Source organism: Cherax quadricarinatus, chromosome 42 (assembly GCF_038502225.1).
Source record: "Cherax quadricarinatus isolate ZL_2023a chromosome 42, ASM3850222v1, whole genome shotgun sequence".
NCBI classification, from domain to species: domain Eukaryota; kingdom Metazoa; phylum Arthropoda; class Malacostraca; order Decapoda; family Parastacidae; genus Cherax; species Cherax quadricarinatus.
The window spans coordinates 26,526,881-26,549,639 of NC_091333.1; the positions used below are offsets into that span (position 1 = coordinate 26,526,881).

The window sequence follows — 22,759 nt, forward strand, 5'->3', positions numbered from 1 at the left end:
TACGAAGTCTCCCTTATTATCAACGCACTAAAAAACAAGGCAGGAGATTTAAATACCTTACCACCCTTTATATACAAAAAAGTGTCACAAGTGCTATCACCAATCATTGCAACACTCTTTAACAAATCCATTGAATCCTCCACCTTCCCTACAGTACTCAAAATAGCAAGGGTCACCCCGATCCACAAAGGAGGAGACCAAACAGAGTTGAATAACTATAGGCCAATATCCAACTTACACCCTCTCTCAAAAATCTTCGAAAAATTAATTCATAAACGAATCTACTCCTACCTTATCTCCCAAAACATACTCAACCCCTGCCAATTTGGATTCAGGCCTAATAAAAATACTAATGATGCTATTATACACATGCTAGAACATATATACACTGCAATAGAGAAAAAAGAAGTCCCACTGGGGATCTTCATTGACTTACGTAAAGCTTTTGATACAGTTGACCATGACTTGCTCCACGTAAAATTATCACACTATGGTATAAGAGGGCACTCCCTCAACTACCTCAAGTCATACCTCAGCAACAGAAGCCAATATGTGTACGCAAATGGGGCAAACTCTTCTGCACAACCAATTACAGTTGGTGTCCCACAGGGAAGTGTCCTTGGCCCTCTTCTCTTTCTCCTATACATAAATGACCTACCAAATGCTTCTCAATTACTCAAACCCACACTATTTGCTGATGACACAACATACGTCTTCTCCCACCCGAGCCCAGTCACGCTAGCCAATACTGTAAATACCGAATTACAGAAAATATCTACCTGGATGAGTACTAACAAACTTACACTAAACATTGACAAAACCTACTTCATTCAGTTTGGTAACAGAGCTACAGATGTCCCTCTTAACATAATGATAAACGGATCACCTATCACAAAGCTAACAGAGGGAAAATTCTTAGGAATCCACCTTGATAATAGACTCAAATTTCATACACATATACAACAAATTTCTAAGAAAATTTCCAAGACTGTAGGCATACTATCGAAGATACGGTACTATGCTCCACAGTCAGCCCTCCTGGCCCTATATCACTCTCTTATTTACCCCTATCTCACCTATGGAATTTGTGCATGGGGCTCAACAACAAGTAACCATCTCAGACCACTAATTACCCAACAAAAGGCTGCAGTTAGAATGATAACAAATTCTCACTACAGGCAGCACACTCCACCAATATTCAATACACTCAACCTACTCACCATACAAAACATCCATACTTATTACTGCACCTATTACATACATAGAACACTCAACTCTGATATTAACCCTCCCCTCAAACATCTCCTTGCCAACCTCAACAGAACACATGACCATAACACAAGGCACAGATCACTCTTTGATATTCCTCGTGTCCATCTCACGCTATGCAAAAACTCAATGCACATAAAAGGCCCTAAAATCTGGAATTCATTACCTGTTAATATAAAAGAAACACTACCTGTTTATAAATTCAAGTCTCTTCTCAAAGATCACTTACTCACCCAAAACCAAATAAATACTGAATAACTGAACCTTATAAATTGTATATCTTAAATGTTTCTCACAATTATATCACATAAATGTTAAACCTAAAACCCAATCTAACTTTATTATTTTTTAAATTCACTACCTAACAGAATACTCCATTCTACTGAATTTACAACAATGCATGCAACCATATGACCTGTCTTTGTAATACTCACTTGTGCTTTATAGTAATCAGTTTACATTAATGTTTTTCACTGATTTCATCATTGCTTAGTTAATCTTAAGTTAATTTTAAGCCAGCCCGTAATGCTATGCATAGTATAAGTGGCTTTGGCATGCTGCTCTTATCTGTATTTTTTTTTTTTTTGTACCTCTGTAAGTGTGCTCAAATTATAAATAAATAAATAAATAAATGTTAAACCTAAAACCCAATCTAACTTTATTATTTTTTAAATACACTACCTAACAGAATACTCCATTCTACTGAATTTATAACAATGCATGCAACCATATGACCTGTCTTTGTAATACTCACTTGTGCTTTATAGTAATCAGTTTACATTAATGTTTTTCACTGATTTCATCATTGCTTAGTTAATCTTAAGTTAATTTTAAGCCAGCCCGTAATGCTATGCATAGTATAAGTGGCTTTGGCATGCTGCTCTTATCTGTATTTTTTTTGTACCTCTGTAAGTGTGCTCAAATTATAAATAAATAAATAAATAAAAAGGTTATAGGACCTTCTGGCAGGATGATGCTACAAGTGGTATAAAAAATGACAGAATGTTGCACAAATGTTGCATATGGATTATTATTGACGTTTTTTGTATTTCCTCAACTATTTGTGGCCACATCCATCGCAAAGCCGCTAAACTCAGGGTCAGCATCACTTTCCTCTTAAAAGGGGAGAGTTAATATGACATTACATCAGTGAATTCCTGGTGTTTGCCATGCTGTTTGCTTTAGCTAGTGGTCAGTTGAACTGGCGCTCCCACAAGATTGTAAGTGGTCCCAGATTTTTTTAATAATGCACACACCAAGTGTTAAGACCCATTCTATACTGACCGGGCATCTCAGGCCAATTGTGCCAAATTTGAAGGCAAGAAATATAAAACGTAGATCTATGTTTGGACAGTTAAGGAATAAAGGGTTCTTCTACCCTCGAAGACCCAACCTGAGGTTAGTCTTCCTTGCTGATTGCCACCTCCACTCAAGGAAGGAGCATGGCACCAGACCCAGCAGCACAAGCTAGTCAGGTCCAACTCACACTCACCCACACCCACTCATGTATTTATCTAACCTATTTTTAAAACTACACAACGTTTTAGCCTGAATAACTGTACTTGGGAGTTTGTTCCACTCATCCACAACTCTATTACCAAACCAGTGCTTTCCTATATCCTTCCTGAATCAGAATTTTTCCAACTTTAAACCATTGCTGCGAGTCCTGTCTTGGCTGGAAATTTTCAGCATGCTATTTACATCCCCTTTATTTATTCCTGTTTTCCATTTATACACCTTGATCATATCCCCCCTAATTCTACACCTTTCGAGAGAGTGCAGATTCAGGGCCCTCAGTCTATCCTCACAGAAAAGATTTCTGATACATGGGATCATCTTTGTCATCCTCCTCTGTACGTTTTCCAGAGCATTTATATCCATTCTGTAATACGGTGACCAGGACTGAGCAGCAGTCTAAATGAGGCCTAACCAAGGATATATAGAGTTGAAGAACAACCTGAGGACTTCTATTATTTATACTTCTAGATATGAAGCCAAGAATTCTGTTAGCTTTATTGCGAACACTAATGCACTTTGTCTTGGTTTTAGATTACTGCCAACCAGAACTCCTAAATCCTTTTCACAATCAGTACAACTACATGAACCCACATAGACCACAAAATGGCCCAAGAATACTAAGAATGTAACCCAAATCTTGACAAAATAGAAGATCTAAGGAAGACAGCCCTGCTAACCCAAGCACCCCCTCCACTGCCAGACGATCACTTAACCCAAGCTCAGGGAAATAAAGCCTTCTCCTCCATAGCTTCACAGTATCTACTTTAGTGATACTATGAAAGGAAATCACAGAGGAAACAACAGCAGTAACAAAAGAATAACACCAAGGCCTCTACAACTCAACTTGTCTACCCAGCAGGATGCCGGTGTATCATCAACCCCCCTCACCACCGCCCAGGGAACATCAACAACAAACATGGCTGACTCCCCCTATAACTCCACTCCCTTCAAAGGATTCACTCATGATTACCCGGGTATGATTATTCCTGACAATATCAGGGACTACATCGTCGCTCTAGAAAATGAAAACAAAGATATTAAAGCAACACTTGCGAGACACGAATCCAAGATAACCAACCTCGAGAACAAGATCCAAAACCTTGAAGAGAAGATTACATTGGGAAGTGCTGACACAGAAAATACTCTGAAAACAGCTATAGACAGTCACATTGAGCAAATAACAACCCTAAATATGAAGGATGAAGAAGCAATCAAGGTCTGGAATCAGAACATGCACACTCGATTGAATGAATACCTTGATTTCCAAAATGACAAAACTGAACAAGATAAGTTGTCTGATGCAGTTATAAAATAAACAGCCCACACATTCCTAGTGACATAACCCAAGCTCAGTGCAAAGATACTACTGTCAGGATAATACATGACCACGTAAAAGTTATCCTGCAAAACAATGAAATCAAAGAAACACGTTTGCTAGGAAAACATGGTAGTAGACACAGTATTATGATCAGATTTCATTCATATGATAAAAGAAAGGACCTAATTAAATCAACATATTATTTATACCAATTTTTACACTAATGCAGTAGTCTGCATAACAGTAAATCTTCTATTTTTTGTGAGAATAAAAATTCAAAATGGAAAGCAAAAGAATGTAAGAGGGGCATTGGGACGTGACTAATGAACGGATGAAATGTCATTTTAGTGCCAGGACTGTCTTTCTTGTTTATTCTGGACCCTATTTAGAAATTGGCATCTTTTGAAATTTGTGTGAAATTGGCACAATTGCTAAATTCTGACCACTGTATTGGATAGTTGAAATTGGTAAATGTGTGGTTTCTTGCACTCATTCGATAGAAAAAATGGAGTTCTAGCGAAATATTCATGATTTTTGTCGACTAGTACAGTGGAATTGGCCGAAAATAGGGCTCAAAGTGGGCAAAATTGCCGATGTGTAAACATCGTCAAGACCGCTAACTTCGCAAGAGCATAATTCCGTAAGTTTTCCATAAAATTTCTTACTTTTGGTGTCATTATGTTAAGGAAAAGATTCTCTACCTTTTCATAAGAAAAAATATTTTTTTTTTTTTGAAATTTGGGTGACCCTGAGAACAAGTCTCTCAGAGGGCCTGTCAACCCTGAAAGGGCTAATACAAATAACTTTCAGAATAAAACATGTAATTCTTCTTCTTTCAACAAACCAGCCATATCCAACTGAGGCAGGGTGGCCCAAAAAGAAAAACAAAAGTTTCTCGTTTTGACTTTAGTAATGTATACAGAAGGTGTTACTAGCCTCTTGCTTCCGGCATTTTAGTCGCCTCTTATGACATTCATGGCTTACGGAGTGAGAATTCTGTTCCACTTCCCCATGGAGAATAAAACATGTAATTATCTGATTTAATTTAATCAGAGAATTACTAATATGAAATGCACTAAAAAATTTAGAATTGCAAAAAATAATGAGAGCTGATATTAATACAAATATGGTATGGTTCATACTTTGACCATTTTAAATCAAAGCCAGTCTAAAACATACTATATATAACAGTATGTCGTCACAGTTTAAAAACAGCATTACATAAATGCCTTGACCCAAGGCTTCTGAGTAACATTATAGAGGAGGGCTCCACTTGAGCCCATCTTCATGAATTGTAAATACCAGTTTATGTTTCTTACCATTTTTACTCACTTCTGCAGTGTACATTTGCCTACAATCATCTGATATCACTGCAGGTTCAGATATTTTAGCAACACCACCGACTGATGCAGTGCCTGGTGAACTACCTAAATTTTCAACAGTAACACAACTTTTGGGGTTTTGATCACTAAGAGGAAATGACGTGTCATTCATGTTGAACATGGACAGATGAATCCTGCAAGTTACATGGCTGGCCCACTCTCTTCCCATGTACTCATACTCAGTCATGCCTTCCTCAGACTCCTCCTCTTCTGCATGATTCAAAGACTTGGTCTGACAGTCGTCATATGCTGGTCGCTTCTGGAAGAGCGATTGTCTTGTGGAAAACAGTACAAGTTTGTGCCTTTTTACATGGCCAATAAACACCTTCCATATTTTACTGTAGTATTGTTCAAGTTTATACCAAGATTCAGATCTATATGCTCGATCATACCAATAATAGGCAGAAATGCTGTCAATTACTATGAGTGAAATATTGCTTTTGTTCAACAAAAGCTCATCCATAGTTAATAAAGTAATAGCAAATTGTGAACTATCTGTGCACTTTAAATAAAAGAATGACTTAAGACAGGTTTTAACAAAATTATCTATCTCATTCTTAAAATTCATCTTATCAAAGTGCAGGAGTTCTTGTATACTGTTTTCATCATCAATTAGTCTCTTGTCAAAACTATAACCACTCTTTTTTCTCTTCATGGCATCCTTGCACATTTTCAGTATTTTCTTAACTTTCCTTTGCAACATGTTTTCCAAATGTAAGATGCTGAAGTGCAAATCACTGTCAACAAACACTACACCCCCACCACAGCCTCCAATGTTAATTCCTCTCCAGGTGCGAGGCAGAAGCACGGACACCACCAAATGGAGACCCAACGATGATTTGCCATAATTCATGTTGCCGGTTACTTCAATAACATCACCTGGTTGGGGACCTCCCGGGAACAGATAGGAGTCCAGATCACTGAGACTAGGTCTAGCCACAAGCCGAGCTAAAAGAGCTATGCCTGACTCACTGGACACATTTAGTGCTGGCCCTGAAAAAAAAAATATTCATTACAGCAAGAGTTGAAAATAAAATAATTATATTAAGGTGTTTGATTATTATTATTGAAACCTTACACAAGTTGAACTTTCAGTAGGTCTGCCATCTACAAAGAGAAAAAGGAACAAAACTAAAAGCATTAACCCTTTCAGGGTCGAGAGGCCCTCTCCTAAACTTGTTCTCAGGGTCGAAATTTAAAAAAAAAAAAAAAAAATTACAGGTCGACCATCAGTAATCCGGCAATCAGTTATCCGGTTCCATCAGCAATCCAGCACTAATTTTGGCTAGCATAATTTCAAATTTCATTATTATGCTGACTTAAATCATTATATTGACTCGAATTTCATCATTATATTGACTCAGATATTGTGCAGATGGTTGTAGATACACAGCAGAAAGCCAATGGAGGAGAAAGCAGTTATGAAAATGAGGAAGATGTAGCAGAGTCTCTATTGATAGGTTAATTAAGCGTATTCTAACCTAACCACTCTGTAATCCGGCAAATTCACTAATCCGGCACACTACAGGTCTCCCTCAACATTCGCGAGGGTTAGGGGATCAAGAGCCTCGCGAATGTTGACACATTTAGTGCTGGCCCTGAAAAAAAAAATATTCATTTCAGCAAGAGTTGAAAATAAAATAATTATATTAAGGTGTTTCATTATTATTGAAACCTTACACAAGTTGAACTTTCAGTAGGTCTGCCATCTACAAAGAGAAAAAGGAACAAAACTAAAAGCATTAACCCTTTCAGGGTCAAGAGGCCCTCTCCTAAACTTGTTCTCAGGGTCGAAATTTAAAAAAAAAAAATAAAAATTACAGGTCGACCATCACTAATCCGGCAATCAGTTATCCGGTTCCATCAGTAATCCAGCACTAATTTTGGCTAGCATAATTTCAAATTTCATTATTATGCTGACTTAAATCATTATATTGACTCGAATTTCATCATTATATTGACTCAGATATTGTGCAGATGGTTGTAGATACACAGCAGCAAGCCAATGGAGGAGAAAGCAGTTATGAAAATGAGGAAGATGTAGCAGAGTCTCTATTGATAGGTTAATTAAGCGTATTCTAACCTAACCACTCAGTAATCCGGCAAATTCACTAATCCGGCACACTACAGGTCTCCCTCAACATTCGCAAGGGTTAGGGGATCAAGAGCCTCGCGAATGTTGAAAAATCGCGAATGTTTGGTGCCCCAATATATTGTAGGGAAATATAATACAATACTGCTTCCTTAACTTGTTGAACCATGAACAATCATAACATACATGAAAACGTCGTAAATTGTACTAAATATATACATGTTATGCTTTAATAACATGTATGTTATTAAATACCACAGACTCCACCACTTCCTCAACCACTGGGATCCCTACTACCCTCCCTTCGACCCCCGCAACTGGCAGCCAGCCCTCCCACCACTCAGTGTGGTGAGTGTTTTGTTTGTTCATTATTTGCCATTAAACTACAGTGTAAATAATGTAAACCCATTCATGACTGCATATTGGAATGGCTATTCGGACAGGTATTAGACGGTGACATCATGTGTTTACTCTTGAACACAGCAAAGAATCAAACATTTCTGCTACTAGCCGGCCGGCCAGCCGGCCAGCCGGCCAGCCGGCCAGCCGGCCAGCCGGCCAGCCAGCCAGCCAGCCAGCCAGCCAGCCAGCCAGCCAGCCAGCCGAACACATATTATATATTCCAGAAATGTTTCTTTTTACTTAGGGCATAAGTTATAGGACATTATGGCAGGATTTATTTATTTATTTATTTATTATTAATTTGAACATGATACAGTGAAGTACAAAGTCATTACAGTGCAACATGCCAAAGCCCCTTGTATGCAGAGCATTATGAGCAGGCTTAAAATTAACTTAAGATTAACTAAGCAATGATATATTCAGTGGTAAATACATTATTGTAAACAGATAACAATTTAGCACAAATGAGTATTACAAAGACAGGTCATATGGTCACTTACTGTGTTGCTGAGCATTCAGTAGAATGGAGTATTCTGTTAGGTAATGTAATTAAAAAATAAAATTTGATTGGGTCACAGGTAAGACATTTATGAGATACAATAATGAGAAACATTTACGAGATACAATTTATGAGATACAATTATTCAGTATTTATTTAGTTGAAGGTGAGTAAGTGATTTTTGAGATTTATAAACAGTGTTTCTTTTATATTCGCAGGTAATGAATTCCAGATTTTAGGGCCTTTTATGTGCATTGAGTTTTTGCATAGCGTGAGATGGACTCGAGGAACATCAAAGAGTGATCTGTGCCTTGTGTTATGGTCGTGTGTTCTGTTGAGGTTGGTAAGGAGACGTTTGAGGGGAGGGTTTATATCAGAATTAAGTGTTCTATGAATGTAGTAGGTGCAGTAATAAGTATGGATGCTTTGAATGGTAAGTAGGTTTAGAGTTTTGAATATTGGTGGAGTGTGCTGCCTGTAGTGGGAATTTGTTATCATTCTGACTGCAGCCTTTTGTTGGGTAATTAATGGTCTGAGATGGTTTATTGTTGTTGAGCCCCATGCACAAATTCTATAGGTGAGATAGGGGTAAATAAGTGAGTGATATAGGGCCAGGAGGGCTGACTGTAGAACATAGTACTGTATCTTCGATAGTATGCCTACGGTCTTGGAATTTTTTGGGGAAATTTGTTGTATATGTGTTTGAAATTTGAGTCTATTATCAAGGTGGATTCCTAAGAATTTTCCCTCTGTGAGTTTTGTGATAGGTGATCCGTTTATCTTTATGTTAAGAGGGACATCTGTAGCTCTGTTACCAAACTGAATGAAGTAGGTTTTGTCAATGTTTAGAGTAAGTGTGTTAGCACTCATCCAGGTAGATATTTTCTGTAATTCAGTATTTACAGTATTGGCTAGCGTGACCAGGCTCGGGTGAGAGAAGACGTATGTAGTGTCATCTGCAAATAGTGTGGGCTTGAGTAGTTGCGATGCATTTGGTAGGTCATTTATGTATATAAGAAAGAGAAGAGGGCCTAGGACACTTCCCTGTGGGACACCAACTGTAATTGGCTGTGCTGAAGAGTTTGCCCCATTTGTGTACACATATTGGCTTCTGTTACTGAGGTAAGACTTTAGGTAGTTGAGGGAGTGCCCTCTTATACCATAGTGCGACAATTTTATATGGAGCAAGTCATGGTCAACTGTATCAAAAGCTTTACGTAGGATGACACTACCAGTGGTACTAAAATTGAAAGGATGTTGCACAAATGTTGCACATGGCTTATTATCGAGGTTTTTGATATTTCCACGACCACTTGTGGCCACATCCACCTCAAAGCCACTAAACTCTGGGTGAACATCACTCTCCTCTTAAAAGGGGAGTGTTAATGTAACATGATATCAGTGAATTCTTGGTGTCTGCCATGCTGTCTGCTCTAGCTGGGTCTTAACACTCAGTGTTAAGGCATCTCAGGCCAATCATGTCAAATTTGGATGAAGGAAAAATAAAACGTAGATTTACGTTTGGAGGGCTAGTGGCAAAAACATAGAACTATGTTTGGACAGTTAAGGGGTTAATGACAGAGTTCTGCTCCTAAGATCACGTCAGTAAATGAATTCATTGCTAAGTGAGGAGCATACTATAATGGTAGTGGGTTTATGTCAACCATCTTTGATATTGTTTTGTCACCTTTGCACCATTTATAACATTTTTAGTATACAGTGGTCCCTCACTTTTCATAGTTCTCGGCAATCGTAAATTCCGCCAATCATAGGGGTATTTTCGTATAAACATGGACTCGCTTTTCATAGGTTGACTCGCGAATAGTAGTTCGTCCAGGACGCGTACGCACGGTGTGAGCCGGGGCGGCCTCCCTACCCAGCCACTCTGGCATTGTTTACCAGTGAGTGAAGGTCCCCTCAAGTGCTATGAAATATTTCATAATATTTCACTCATTTTAGTGCTTGCAATTACTAAATAAGCTACCATGGCTCCAAAGAAAGCTCCTAGTGCCAAGCCTGTGGTAAAAAAGGTGAGAAATATGTACAGTGACAAAGTCTTGGGCCATTTTAGGGAAGTGTTAAAGAGACGCCAGAAACAGAGCTCTCTCCACAGTTACTTTGCGAGACAGGACTAGAGTGACTCTCAAGGTGGTCCTAGTGGCATTAAGAAACAGAGAAGAGAAGCAACCCCTGAGAAGCAATTGGAACCTGAGGTGTTGCTGGAAGGGGATTCCCCTTCCAAACTGTAAACAATCCAATCTCTCTCCTCCTCCAGTCTCCAATACACTAAGAAGAATCTCCAATAAAGGCAAGTGTTATGCTGTTAATGTTTCATTCATCATTTGCCATTGTATTGTTTATGTACTATATGTATATTTCATGTAAAAAATTTTTTTGTTTTAATACTTCTGGGTGTCAGGAACGAATTAATTGTATTTACATTATTTCTTATGGGGAAAATTGATTCGCAAATCGTAAATTTCGTTTATAGTAGCTCCTCCAGGAACGGATTAATTACGAAAAACGAGGGACCACTATATTTTTAAATGTTTATACAGTAATGTTCTGTATATTGTAAAACACAGTATAGAGGAAATCAGCTTTAATATACATTATTTAGGTATGCATATTGTTCAGAGAGCCCGTCATAAGTTCGAGTCGTCGGTAAATGAGTAAGTCGTTAAGTGAAGAGAGGCTGTACAAACCATAATACAGGCAAACAATAACTTACCACCTGCAGTATGAGCTGGACTGGTGAGTGTTTTAGGTCTCCATGGTGATGAGTAACTCATTATGCTCACTTCATCTGCAAGATAAGATAGATAAGATAAAGTTTATTTCTTTGTAAAAGTTACAATGTGTAATTACAGTTTTGATTTGCTAAGTACAAAGATAGCCACTATCATGCCGAGGCATTTTGGGCAGACCAATCCTAATACATAGTAACTAATTAAAACTAGACAAGATAATAAGTACATAGTAACTATACTAAACCCTTTCAGGGTCGAGAGGCTTTCTCCTAAACTCGTTCTCAGGGTCGAAAATTTTTCAAAAGAAAAAAATTATTTTTTCTTATGAAATGATAGAGAATCTTTTCCCGATCATAATGACACCAAAAGTATGAAATTTGATGGCAAACTTATGGAATTATGCTCTCGCAAAGTTAGCATTCATTCATTCATTAGGGATTTGCCGGTGCTTCCGGCCCGGGTCTTCTCCAGATGGTGACCCGGCATATGTGAAGTTAGCGATCTCGACAATGTTTACGCGATTTCACCCACTTTGAGCCCTATTTTCGGCCAATTTCAGTATGCTAGTCGACAAAAATCATATCTATTTCACTAGAACTCCATTTTTTCTATCAAATGAGTAAAAGAAACCACCCATGTACCGATTTCAAGTATCCAATAAAGTGGTCAGAAATTGGCAATTTTGCCAATTTCACAAATTTCAGAAGATGCCAATTTCCAAATAGGGTCCAGGATAAGCAAGACAGACATTCCTGGCACTAATATAACATTTTCTCTGTTCATTAGTCACGTCCCCAGGTCCCTATTACATCTCTTTTTGCTTTCCATTTAGAATTTTTATTCACACAAAAAATAGAAGATTTACTGTTATGCAGGCTACTGCATTAGAAATGCTGTAGAAATGGTATAAGTAATGTCAGTGCACTAGTGGAAGAATATTAGACTCACCAGTTGACATGTATTGGACGCTTGGCATGATTTGTTTACTTTTGAAATTTGGTAAAAATCGAACATTTCTGCTACTTTGAGCTCAATTTCAAGGTACTTTTCATTATGAAACCAATCAAAATCATCTCAATTTCTGTAATATTTCTTCCATTCTATAAAATGAGACCAGAAAAACTAGAATACAACCATAAATACCATACGAAAATACACTGCAAAGTCACTGTTTTAAACCAAAAACACGGTTGGAGTTTTTTTTCCTCATTACGCACTATGTGCTCCAGGATTTTTTTATACTGTGCACACTGACCACATAAGACTCATTCTTTCATATGTAGGCCTACCAGCTTTCTCTCACTAGATTTGAAGGCGCTAGAATTTAGGTGTTCTAGTACATCAATAACCCTGGTGCATAAGCCGTACTAGTACGTCAGAAACCTTGAAAGGGTTCAAACTATACAAGAGGTAGTGGTTAACTGTTTTACAAACTTATTTAAAATTAATACAAATGTGAGGTAGTAAGGTGGAGTAGAGTTCGGTAAAAATAATCTTGAAATTGCACACAAAATCTACCTTACAAGTAATGGTGCAGTTGGTAATATTTTATTAATTGGCAGAATTAAAAGCCTAGAGGTCACATAATAAAACTAATTAGCCACCAGGCCCGGTGGCCTAGTGGCTAAAGCTCCCACTTCACACACGGAGGGCCCGGGTTCGATTCCTGACGGGTGGAAACATTTCGACACGTTTCCTTACACCTGTTGTCCTGTTCACCTAGCAGCAAATAGGTACCTGGGTGTTAGTCGACTGGGTGGGTCGCATCTTGGGGGACAAGATTGAGGACCCCACTGGAAATAAGTTAGAGAGTCCTCGATGACGCACTGACTTTCTTGGGTTATCCTGGGTGGCTAACCCTCCGGGGTTAAAAATCCAAACAAAACCTCTCTTTCTTAAGATGATTTTTTAGCAAAGTCCTAAATTTATAAGTTGTCAGGGGATCCTTGACCTGTTGCAGTAGCGAGTTTCAGATCTTCAGGCCCTTTATGTGCATCGCTTTCTTGCATAGTGAGAGACTGACTCGAGGGGTGTTGAAAAGCACCTTATGCCTTGTATTCTGACTGTGCATTCTGTTGTAACTGTCAAGGAATAGCTTTAGTGGAGGGTTTACATGGGAGTTTAATGTTTTGTACAGTAGGGACCCACTTATATGGCAGGTTAGGTTCAAGGCTACTGCCGTAAAGTGGAACACCTTTTTTTCCACTTATAAATGCATAGAAATACTAGATAATGAGTTTACACTAACATATATTAAGTTAGCAATAGAACTAGGCATTAAAAAATAGTAAAAAAGTAAAATACACATTATTTCCTTTTAAACATTTTTAGTCTTAATCTAGGGTGAGATGAGTAGTATAAAAATACTAGATAACAAGTTTACACTAACATACATTAAGTTAGGATTAGAACTAGGCATTAGAAAACAATAAAAAAGCAAAATACACATATAGCACACTCATTACTTACTTTAAAATATTTGTAGTCTTAATCTAGGGTGAGATGAGTAATATTTATTGTAAGAAATCAAGTGTGGTATGTATGGTAGTCAGCTGGACTACCATACCAGGCCAACCCACCCACACACAATATTCTATGATATTTAACCCCTTCAGGGTCCAAGGCCCAAATCTGAAGTGGTGCCCCAGTGTCCAAGAATTTAAAAAAAAAAAAATTTGTTATTTTTTCTTATGAAATGGAAGAGAATCTTTTTGTGAAGGTAATAAAACAAAAAGTACGAAATTTGATGGAAAATTGACGAAATTATGCTCTCGCGAATTTTGATGTGTCAGCGATATTTACGAATCGGCGATTTTGCCGACTTTGACTCCCATTTTAGGCCAATTACATTATTCCAGTCAACCAAATTCTTAGCTATTTCACTAGTATTACTTCTATTCTATCGATTGAGCACAAGAAATCGCCAAGCCAACTGTTTCAACTACAAATTAAAGTGATTGGAAATTGTTAATTTGGCCAATTTAACACAAAGTTCAAAATATTCCAATTTCAAAATAGGGTCCAGAATAAACAATGTAGGTGTTCCTCGAACTAAACTAACATTTCCTCTGTTCATTAGTTATGTTTTGAGGCTTTACAAATAAATTCCATTTTGATTTTTTATTCACATAATGAATTTTTATTCACACCAAAAAATAGAAGATTTACTGTTATGCAATACTGTAATAATTGTATAAATATCATCACCATATTTGTGAATGTATATTAGACCCACCAGCTGACGTGTATTAGACGTGCGAGGTCGTTTGTTTACTCTTGAATATCGGCAAAAATTTAACATTTCTGCTACTTTGAGCTCAGTTTCAAGCCATTTCCAGTGCTAAAACCAATCAAAATCATCTCTATTTATGTAATATGTCTTCCAATCTATCAAATGAGACCAAGAAATCGCAAATAGAACTATAAAAACATACGAAAAAACACTGCAAAGTCGCTGTTTTAATCGAAAAATCATGATCTCAGTTTTTTTCTCTCATTATACACAGCGTGCTGCAGGATCTGTTTTATGGGGTGCACACATACCACATAGATGTATTCTCATGACGTAGATCTACGGTTTGGACACTGAACGTAAAGCCGTAGATCTAGGGGACGGACCCTCAAAGGGTTAAGCGTCACAGAGCGATAAAATTCATATACAGTTCACTCATTACTTACCTTAAAATATTTGTAGTCTTAATGTAGGGTCAGAGGTGAGTAAACGAGATAAAACGAATAACTGAGAGAGAGAGAGAGAGAGAGAGAGAGAGAGAGAGAGAGAGAGAGAGAGAGAGAGAGAGAGAGAGAGAGAGAGAGAGAGAGAGAGAGAGAGAGAGAGAGAGAGAGAGAGACAGAGACAGAGAGAGAGAGAGAGACAGAGAGAGAGAGACAGACAGACAGAGAGAGAGAGACAGAGAGAGACAGAGAGAGACAGAGAGAGAGAGACAGAGAGAGAGAGACAGAGAGAGAGAGACAGAGAGAGAGAGACAGAGAGAGAGAGACAGAGAGAGAGAGAGAGAGAGAGACAGAGAGAGAGAGAGAGAGAGAGAGAGAGAGAGAGAGAGAGAGAGAGAGAGAGAGAGAGAGAGAGAGAGAGAGAGAGAGAGACAGAGAGACAGAGAGACAGAGAGACAGAGAGACAGAGAGAGAGAGAGAGAGAGAGAGAGAGACAGAGAGACAGAGAGAGAGACAGAGAGAGACAGAGAGAGAGAGAGAGAGACAGAGAGAGAGAGAGAGACAGAGAGAGAGAGAGAGAGAGAGAGAGAGAGAGAGAGAGAGAGAGAGAGAGACAGAGAGAGAGAGAGACAGAGAGAGAGACAGAGAGAGAGAGAGAGAGAGAGAGACAGAGAGAGAGAGTACATGAGAGAGGACACTCGCAGAGTTATGTAAACAAACTAGGCGAACGCCAGTTTTGTAAACAAACCAGGTGGACACGTTTGGTTTGTGTACAAGTTATATTGTGTACAAGTTGTCTCTATGTTGATATGGTAGATTAAATAAAGAGGAACACTCCCATTCTCATATAACAACATTTTTAGAAGAAATGATGCTTTGAGTAAAGGCATATGAAAGGAATAATTTTCTACAGTTACGCCCAGTAACACATTTTCTCCAATGTTGGACTAGAGAAAATGTTATTCTTGCCGTCACTCTTACAAGTTGTCTGGCTACCACATCTCATATTTATGTTTATTTATTCTACTGTGGGCTGTATTTATCATCTTTATATGTTATGTATCGTGTTTATTATATAATTTTGAAAAAATATCATAGAAGAGGTAATGAAAATGTGTATATTAACGTAATATATGACATTTAATGAGACTCAGTGATTATTATTGAGTATTATTATTACCATTACTAATATGGTGTCTCGAGACATAAGACACTCTTACTGATTTTAATGTGTACCTGCACACCAGCACAGTGTGTAAGTTTATTTAGGTACAGGTATACATAAGTATAATTATCAGAGTATATATAAAATATGAAATAGCTTTTAAAAATACTTGAAATTTTGGAGTTTCCAGACATAATGGAGAGATGTGGTGCTTACGGAGCTCATGGAGAATGTAAACAAACTGTGTGGGGCATGGTGACCATATTAGAAACTCAGGTGGGGGGAGCCGTAAGGAGAGTTTTGGTCATAATTTGAAATGACCGTATTAGCAGAATGCCATAAAGTGAAATGCCATAAAGCAAAACACCGTAAAGTGAAACGCCGTAAAGCGGGGCCCTACTGTATATGTAGTAGGCACAATAATATGAGTATGCCTTGTACATTTAGCAAGTTCAGTTTTTTGAAAAGTGCTGGGGTGTGCTGTCTAGCACAGGGGCTGGTTATCACCTGCACAACAGCTTTTTGTTGGGTTATTAAGGGTCTAAGGTGGTTGGCTGTGGTTGAGCCCCAGGCACAAATACCACAGGTGAGGTAAGGATATATTAGAGAATGGTATAGGGTAAGGAGTGTCGTTTGTGGTACATAATATCGTATCTTGGAAAGGATTTCTACTGATTTTGAAATTTTCTTGGCTGTGTGATGGGTGTGGGACTGAAATTTAAGATTACAGTCAAGGAGAAGACCTAGAAATTTGCCCTCCATGTGTCTTGATATAGGGGAACCATTTATCAAAATATTAAGTTGGATATTTAAGGCTCTGTTGCCAAACAGCATGAAGTATGTTTTGTCTATGTTGCGAGTGAGTTTGTTGGTCATCATCCAGCAGCTCATTGTTTACAGTGTTTCTAAGTACAACTGGGTCTGAATGGGAGTAGACATAAGTAATGTCATCTGCGAATAGAACTGGTTTAAGGAGTTGGGATGCATTGGGGAGATCACTGATGTAGATGAGAAAGAGTGGGGCTAGGACACTACCCTGGGGTACTCCTACAGCTACAGGTTGGATAGCAGAGTTGACTCCATTTGCATATACATACTGGCATCTGTCATTAAGACAGGATTTTAGGTAGTCAAGAGAATGTCCTCTGATGCCGTAATGACTCAATTTTAGGTGCAAGAGAGTGTGGTTGACTGTATCAAACACTTTTTGTAGGTCGATGAAGATCCCAGAGGATATTCATTTTTACTGAGAGCTGTGTATATCAGTTCATGCATTTGTATAATAGAGTCATTTGTACTTTTCTTTGGTCTAAACCCAAACTGGCATGGGTTAAGTATGTTGTTGGATGTAAGGTAGGAGTAAAATCGCTTGTGTATTATTTTTTCAAATATCTTGGATAGTAAGGACAAGTTTGATATGGGTCTATAGTTGTTCAAGTCAGTTGGATCACCTCCTTTGTGGATTGGGGTAACCCTTGCTGTCTTGAGTATAGATGGGAAGGTTGAGGATGCTACAGATTTGTTAAACATTGTTGCAATAATGGGTGACAGCTCAAGTGCAGCTTTTTTATATATGAATGGTGGCAAGTTATCTAGATCACCTGCTTTGTTTTTTAATGATTTAATGATGAGTGAGACTTCAGTGGAATTAGTTGGAGCATCTCAAATACTGTCACCAATTACTGCAACACTATTTAACAAAACCATCAAATCCTCCACCTTCACAGCAATTCTCAAAATAGCGAGGGTCACCCCGATCCACAAAGGAGGTGATCAAACTGACTTGAATAACAACAGACCAATATCTAACCTACCTCTGCTCTCTAAAATCTTTGAAAAATTAATTCGATGACAGATCTATTCCTACCTCGTCTCTCACAACACACTAAACTCCTGTCAGTTTGGATTCAGGACTAATAAGAGCAAAAATGATGCTAATACACACATGCTAGAACTAGTATACACTGCTCTCGAGAAGAAAAAAGTCCCGCTGGGAATCTTCATTGATTTATATAAAGCTTTTGATACAGTTGACCATGATTTGCTGCACATTAAATTAATATTGTTTAATGGTTGTTTAATATATTTATAGATGGGGTTGTAAGAGAAGTAAATGCGAGGGTCTTGGCAAGAGGCGTGGAGTTAAAAGATAAAGAATCACACACAAAGTGGGAGTTGTCACAGCTGCTCTTTGCTGATGACACTGTGCTCTTGGGAGATTCTGAAGAGAAGTTGCAGAGATTGGTGGATGAATTTGGTAGGGTGTGCAAAAGAAGAAAATTAAAGGTGAATACAGGAAAGAGTAAGGTTATGAGGATAACAAAAAGATTAGGTGATGAAAGATTGGATATCAGATTGGAGGGAGAGAGTATGGAGGAGGTGAACGTATTCAGATATTTGGGAGTGGACGTGTCAGCGGATGGGTCTATGAAAGATGAGGTGAATCATAGAATTGATGAGGGAAAAAGAGTGAGTGGTGCACTTAGGAGTCTGTGGAGACAAAGAACTTTGTCCTTGGAGGCAAAGAGGGGAATGTATGAGAGTATAGTTTTACCAACGCTCTTATATGGGTGTGAAGTGTGGGTGATGAATGTTGCAGCGAGGAGAAGGCTGGAGGCAGTGGAGATGTCATGTCTGAGGGCAATGTGTGGTGTGAATATAATGCAGAGAATTCGTAGTTTGGAAGCTAGGAGGAGGTGCAGGATTACCAAAACTGTTGTCCAGAGGGCTGAGGAAGGGTTGTTGAGGTGGTTCGGACATGTAGAGAGAATGGAGCGAAACAGAATGACTTCAAGAGTGTATCAGTCTGTAGTGGAAGGAAGGCGGGGTAGGGGTCGGCCTAGGAAAGGTTGGAGGGAGGGGGTAAAGGAGGTTTTGTGTGCGAGGGGCTTGGACTTCCAGCAGGCATGCATGAGCGTGTTTGATAGGAGTGAATGGAGACAAATGGTTTTAAATACTTGATGTGCTGTTGGAGTGTGAGCAAAGTAACATTTATGAAGGGATTCAGGGAAACCGGCAGGCCGGACTTGAGTCCTGGAGATGGGAAGTACAGTGCCTGCACTCTGAAGGAGGGGTGTTAATGTTGCAGTTTAAAAACTGTAGTGTAAAGCACCCTTCTGGCAAGACAGTGATGGAGTGAATGATGGTGAAAGTTTTTCTTTTTCGAGCCACCCTGCCTTGGTGGGAATCGGCCAGTGTGATAATAAAAAAAAAATAAATTAACACACTATGGTATAAGAGGGCACTCCCTCAACTACTTAAAGTCATACCTTAGTAACAGAAGCCAATATGTGTACACAAATGGAGCAAACTCCTTCACTCAACCATTCACAGTTGGTGTCCCACAAGGAAGTGTCCTTGCCCCACTCCTCTTTCTCGTTTACATCATTGACCTACCGAATGCATCACAGCTACTCAAACCCATATTATTTGCAGACAACACAACATACATCTTCTCTCACCCAAACCCAGTCATACTGGCTAACACTGTTAATGCTGAATTGCAGAAAATATCTACCCGGATGATAACAAATAAGCTTACCCTCAATACTGACAAAACTATTTCATTCAGTTTGGAAACAGAGCTACAAATGTTCCACTTAATATAACGCTAAATGGATCACCCATCACAAGACTCACAGAGGGAAAATTCCTAGGAATCCACCTTGACAGTAGCCTCAAATTCCAGACACACATACAACAAATTTCTAAGAAAATCCCTAAGACAGTGGGCATATTATCCAAGATACGGTGCTATGTCCCACAATCAGCTCTCCTTGCATTGTATCATTCACTCATCCACCCTTATCTCACATATGGAATTTGTGCATGGGGATCAATAACATTAAATCACCTAAGACCACTAATAACCCAGCACAAGGCTGCAGTCAGAGTGAAAACAAATTCCCACTCCCAACAGCATATTTTTTTTTTTTTTTTTTTTTTTTATTTATTATCACACTGGCCGATTCCCACCAAGGCAGGGTGGCCCGAAAAAGAAAAACTTTCACCATCATTCACTCCATCACTGTCTTGCCAGAAGGGTGCTTTACACTACAGTTTTTAAACTGCAACATTAACACCCCTCCTTCAGAGTGCAGGCACTGTACTTCCCATCTCCAGGACTCAAGTCCGGCCTGCCGGTTTCCCTGAATCCCTTCATAAATGTTACTTTGCTCACACTCCAACAGCACGTCAAGTATTAAAAACCATTTGTCTCCATTCACTCCTATCAAACACGCTCACGCATGCCTGCTGGAAGTCCAAGCCCCTCGCACACAAAACCTCCTTTACCCCCTCCCTCCAACCCTTCCTAGGCCGACCCCTACCCCGCCTTCCTTCCACTACAGTGTTTCGCTCCACTCTCTACATGTCCGAACCACCTCAACAACCCTTCCTCAGCCCTCTGGACAACAGTTTTGGTAATCCCGCACCTCCTCCTAACTTCCAAACTACGAATTCTCTGCATTATATTCACACCACACATTGCCCTCAGACATGACATCTCCACTGCCTCCAGCCTTCTCCTCGCTGCAACATTCATCACCCACGCTTCACACCCATATAAGAGCGTTGGTAAAACTATACTCTCATACATTCCCCTCTTTGCCTCCAAGGACAAAGTTCTTTGTCTCCACAGACTCCTAAGTGCACCACTCACTCTTTTTCCCTCATCAATTCTATGATTCACCTCATCTTTCATAGACCCATCCGCTGACACGTCCACTCCCAAATATCTGAATACGTTCACCTCCTCCATACTCTCTCCCTCCAATCTGATATTCAATCTTTCATCACCTAATCTTTTTGTTATCCTCATAACCTTACTCTTTCCTGTATTCACCTTTAATTTTCTTCTTTTGCACACCCTACCAAATTCATCCACCAATCTCTGCAGCTTCTCTTCAGAATCTCCCAAGAGCACAGTGTCATCAGCAAAGAGCAGCTGTGACAACTCCCACTTTGTGTGTGATTCTTTATCTTTTAACTCCACGCCTCTTGCCAAGACCCTCGCATTTACTTCTCTTACAACCCCATCTATAAATATATTAAACAACCACGGTGACATCACACATCCTTGTCTAAGGCCTACTTTTACTGGGAAAAAATTTCCCTCTTTCCTACATACTCTAACTTGAGCCTCACTATCCTCATAAAAACTCTTCACTGCTTTCAGTAACCTACCTCCTACACCATACACTTGCAACATCTGCCACATTGCCCCCCTATCCACCCTGTCATACGCCTTTTCCAAATCCATAAATGCCACAAAGACCTCTTTAGCCTTATCTAAATACTGTTCACTTATATGTTTCACTGTAAACACCTGGTCCACACACCCCCTACCTTTCCTAAAGCCTCCTTGTTCATCTGCTATCCTATTCTCCGTCTTACTCTTAATTCTTTCAATTATAACTCTACCATACACTTTACCAGGTACACTCAACAGACTTATCCCCCTATAATTTTTGCACTCTCTTTTATCCCCTTTGCCTTTATACAAAGGAACTATGCATGCTCTCTGCCAATCCCTAGGTACCTTACCCTCTTCCATACATTTATTAAATAATTGCACCAACCACTCCAAAACTATATCCCCACCTGCTTTTAACATTTCTATCTTTATCCCATCAATCCCGGCTGCCTTACCCCCTTTCATTTTACCTACTGCCTCACGAACTTCCCCCACACTCACAACTGGCTCTTCCTCACTCCTACAAGATGTTATTCCTCCTTGCCCTATACACGAAATCACAGCTTCCCTATCTTCATCAACATTTAACAATTCCTCAAAATATTCCCTCCATCTTCCCAATACCTCTAACTCTCCATTTAATAACTCTCCTCTCCTATTTTTAACTGACAAATCCATTTGTTCTCTAGGCTTTCTTAACTTGTTAATCTCACTCCAAAACTTTTTCTTATTTTCAACAAAATTTGTTGATAACATCTCACCCACTCTCTCATTTGCTCTCTTCTTACATTGCTTCACCACTCTCTTAACCTCTCTCTTTTTCTCCATATACTCTTCCCTCCTTGCATCACTTCTACTTTGTAAAAACTTCTCATATGCTAACTTTTTCTCCCTTACTACTCTCTTTATATCATCATTCCACCAATCGCTCCTCTTCCCTCCTGCACCCACTTTCCTGTAACCACAAACTTCTGCTGAACACTCTAACACTACATTTTTAAACCTACCCCATACCTCTTCGACCCCATTGCCTATGCTCTCATTAGCCCATCTATCCTCCAATAGCTGTTTATATCTTACCCTAACTGCCTCCTCTTTTAGTTTATAAACCTTCACCTCTCTCTTCCCTGATGCTTCTATTCTCCTTGTATCCCATCTACCTTTTACTCTCAGTGTAGCTACAACTAGAAAGTGATCTGATATATCTGTGGCCCCTCTATAAACATGTACATCCTGAAGTCTACTCAACAGTCTTTTATCTACCAATACATAATCCAACAAACTACTGTCATTTCGCCCTACATCATATCGTGTATACTTATTTATCCTCTTTTTCTTAAAATATGTATTACCTATAACTAAACCCCTTTCTATACAAAGTTCAATCAAAGGGCTCCCATTATCATTTACACCTGGCACCCCAAACTTACCTACCACACCCTCTCTAAAAGTTTCTCCTACTTTAGCATTCAGGTCCCCTACCACAATTACTCTC

The 22,759-nt window shown here is 39.0% G+C and overlaps 2 protein-coding genes across 4 annotated transcripts in view; one reads left to right on the forward strand and one right to left on the reverse strand.

Annotated features, from left to right (window-relative positions):
- LOC128695724 (peroxisomal membrane protein 11C-like) overlaps nucleotides 1-22,759 on the forward strand; it is a 342,218-nt gene that overhangs the window by 192,245 nt on the left and 127,214 nt on the right. The window lies entirely within an intron of this gene.
- The window catches only part of LOC138853882 (DNA repair protein XRCC2-like), a 69,274-nt gene continuing 51,497 nt past the window's right edge, over nucleotides 4,983-22,759 (reverse strand). For all 3 annotated transcript variants that reach the window (XM_070093439.1, XM_070093440.1, XM_070093441.1), the window contains exons 2-3: nucleotides 11,212-11,286; nucleotides 4,983-6,480 (exon numbers count right to left, since the gene is read on the reverse strand). In XM_070093439.1, coding sequence (XP_069949540.1) covers nucleotides 5,360-6,480; nucleotides 11,212-11,286 — 1,196 coding nt within the window. In that variant the 3' untranslated portion in view covers nucleotides 4,983-5,359. The remainder of the gene's footprint in view (nucleotides 6,481-11,211; nucleotides 11,287-22,759) is intronic.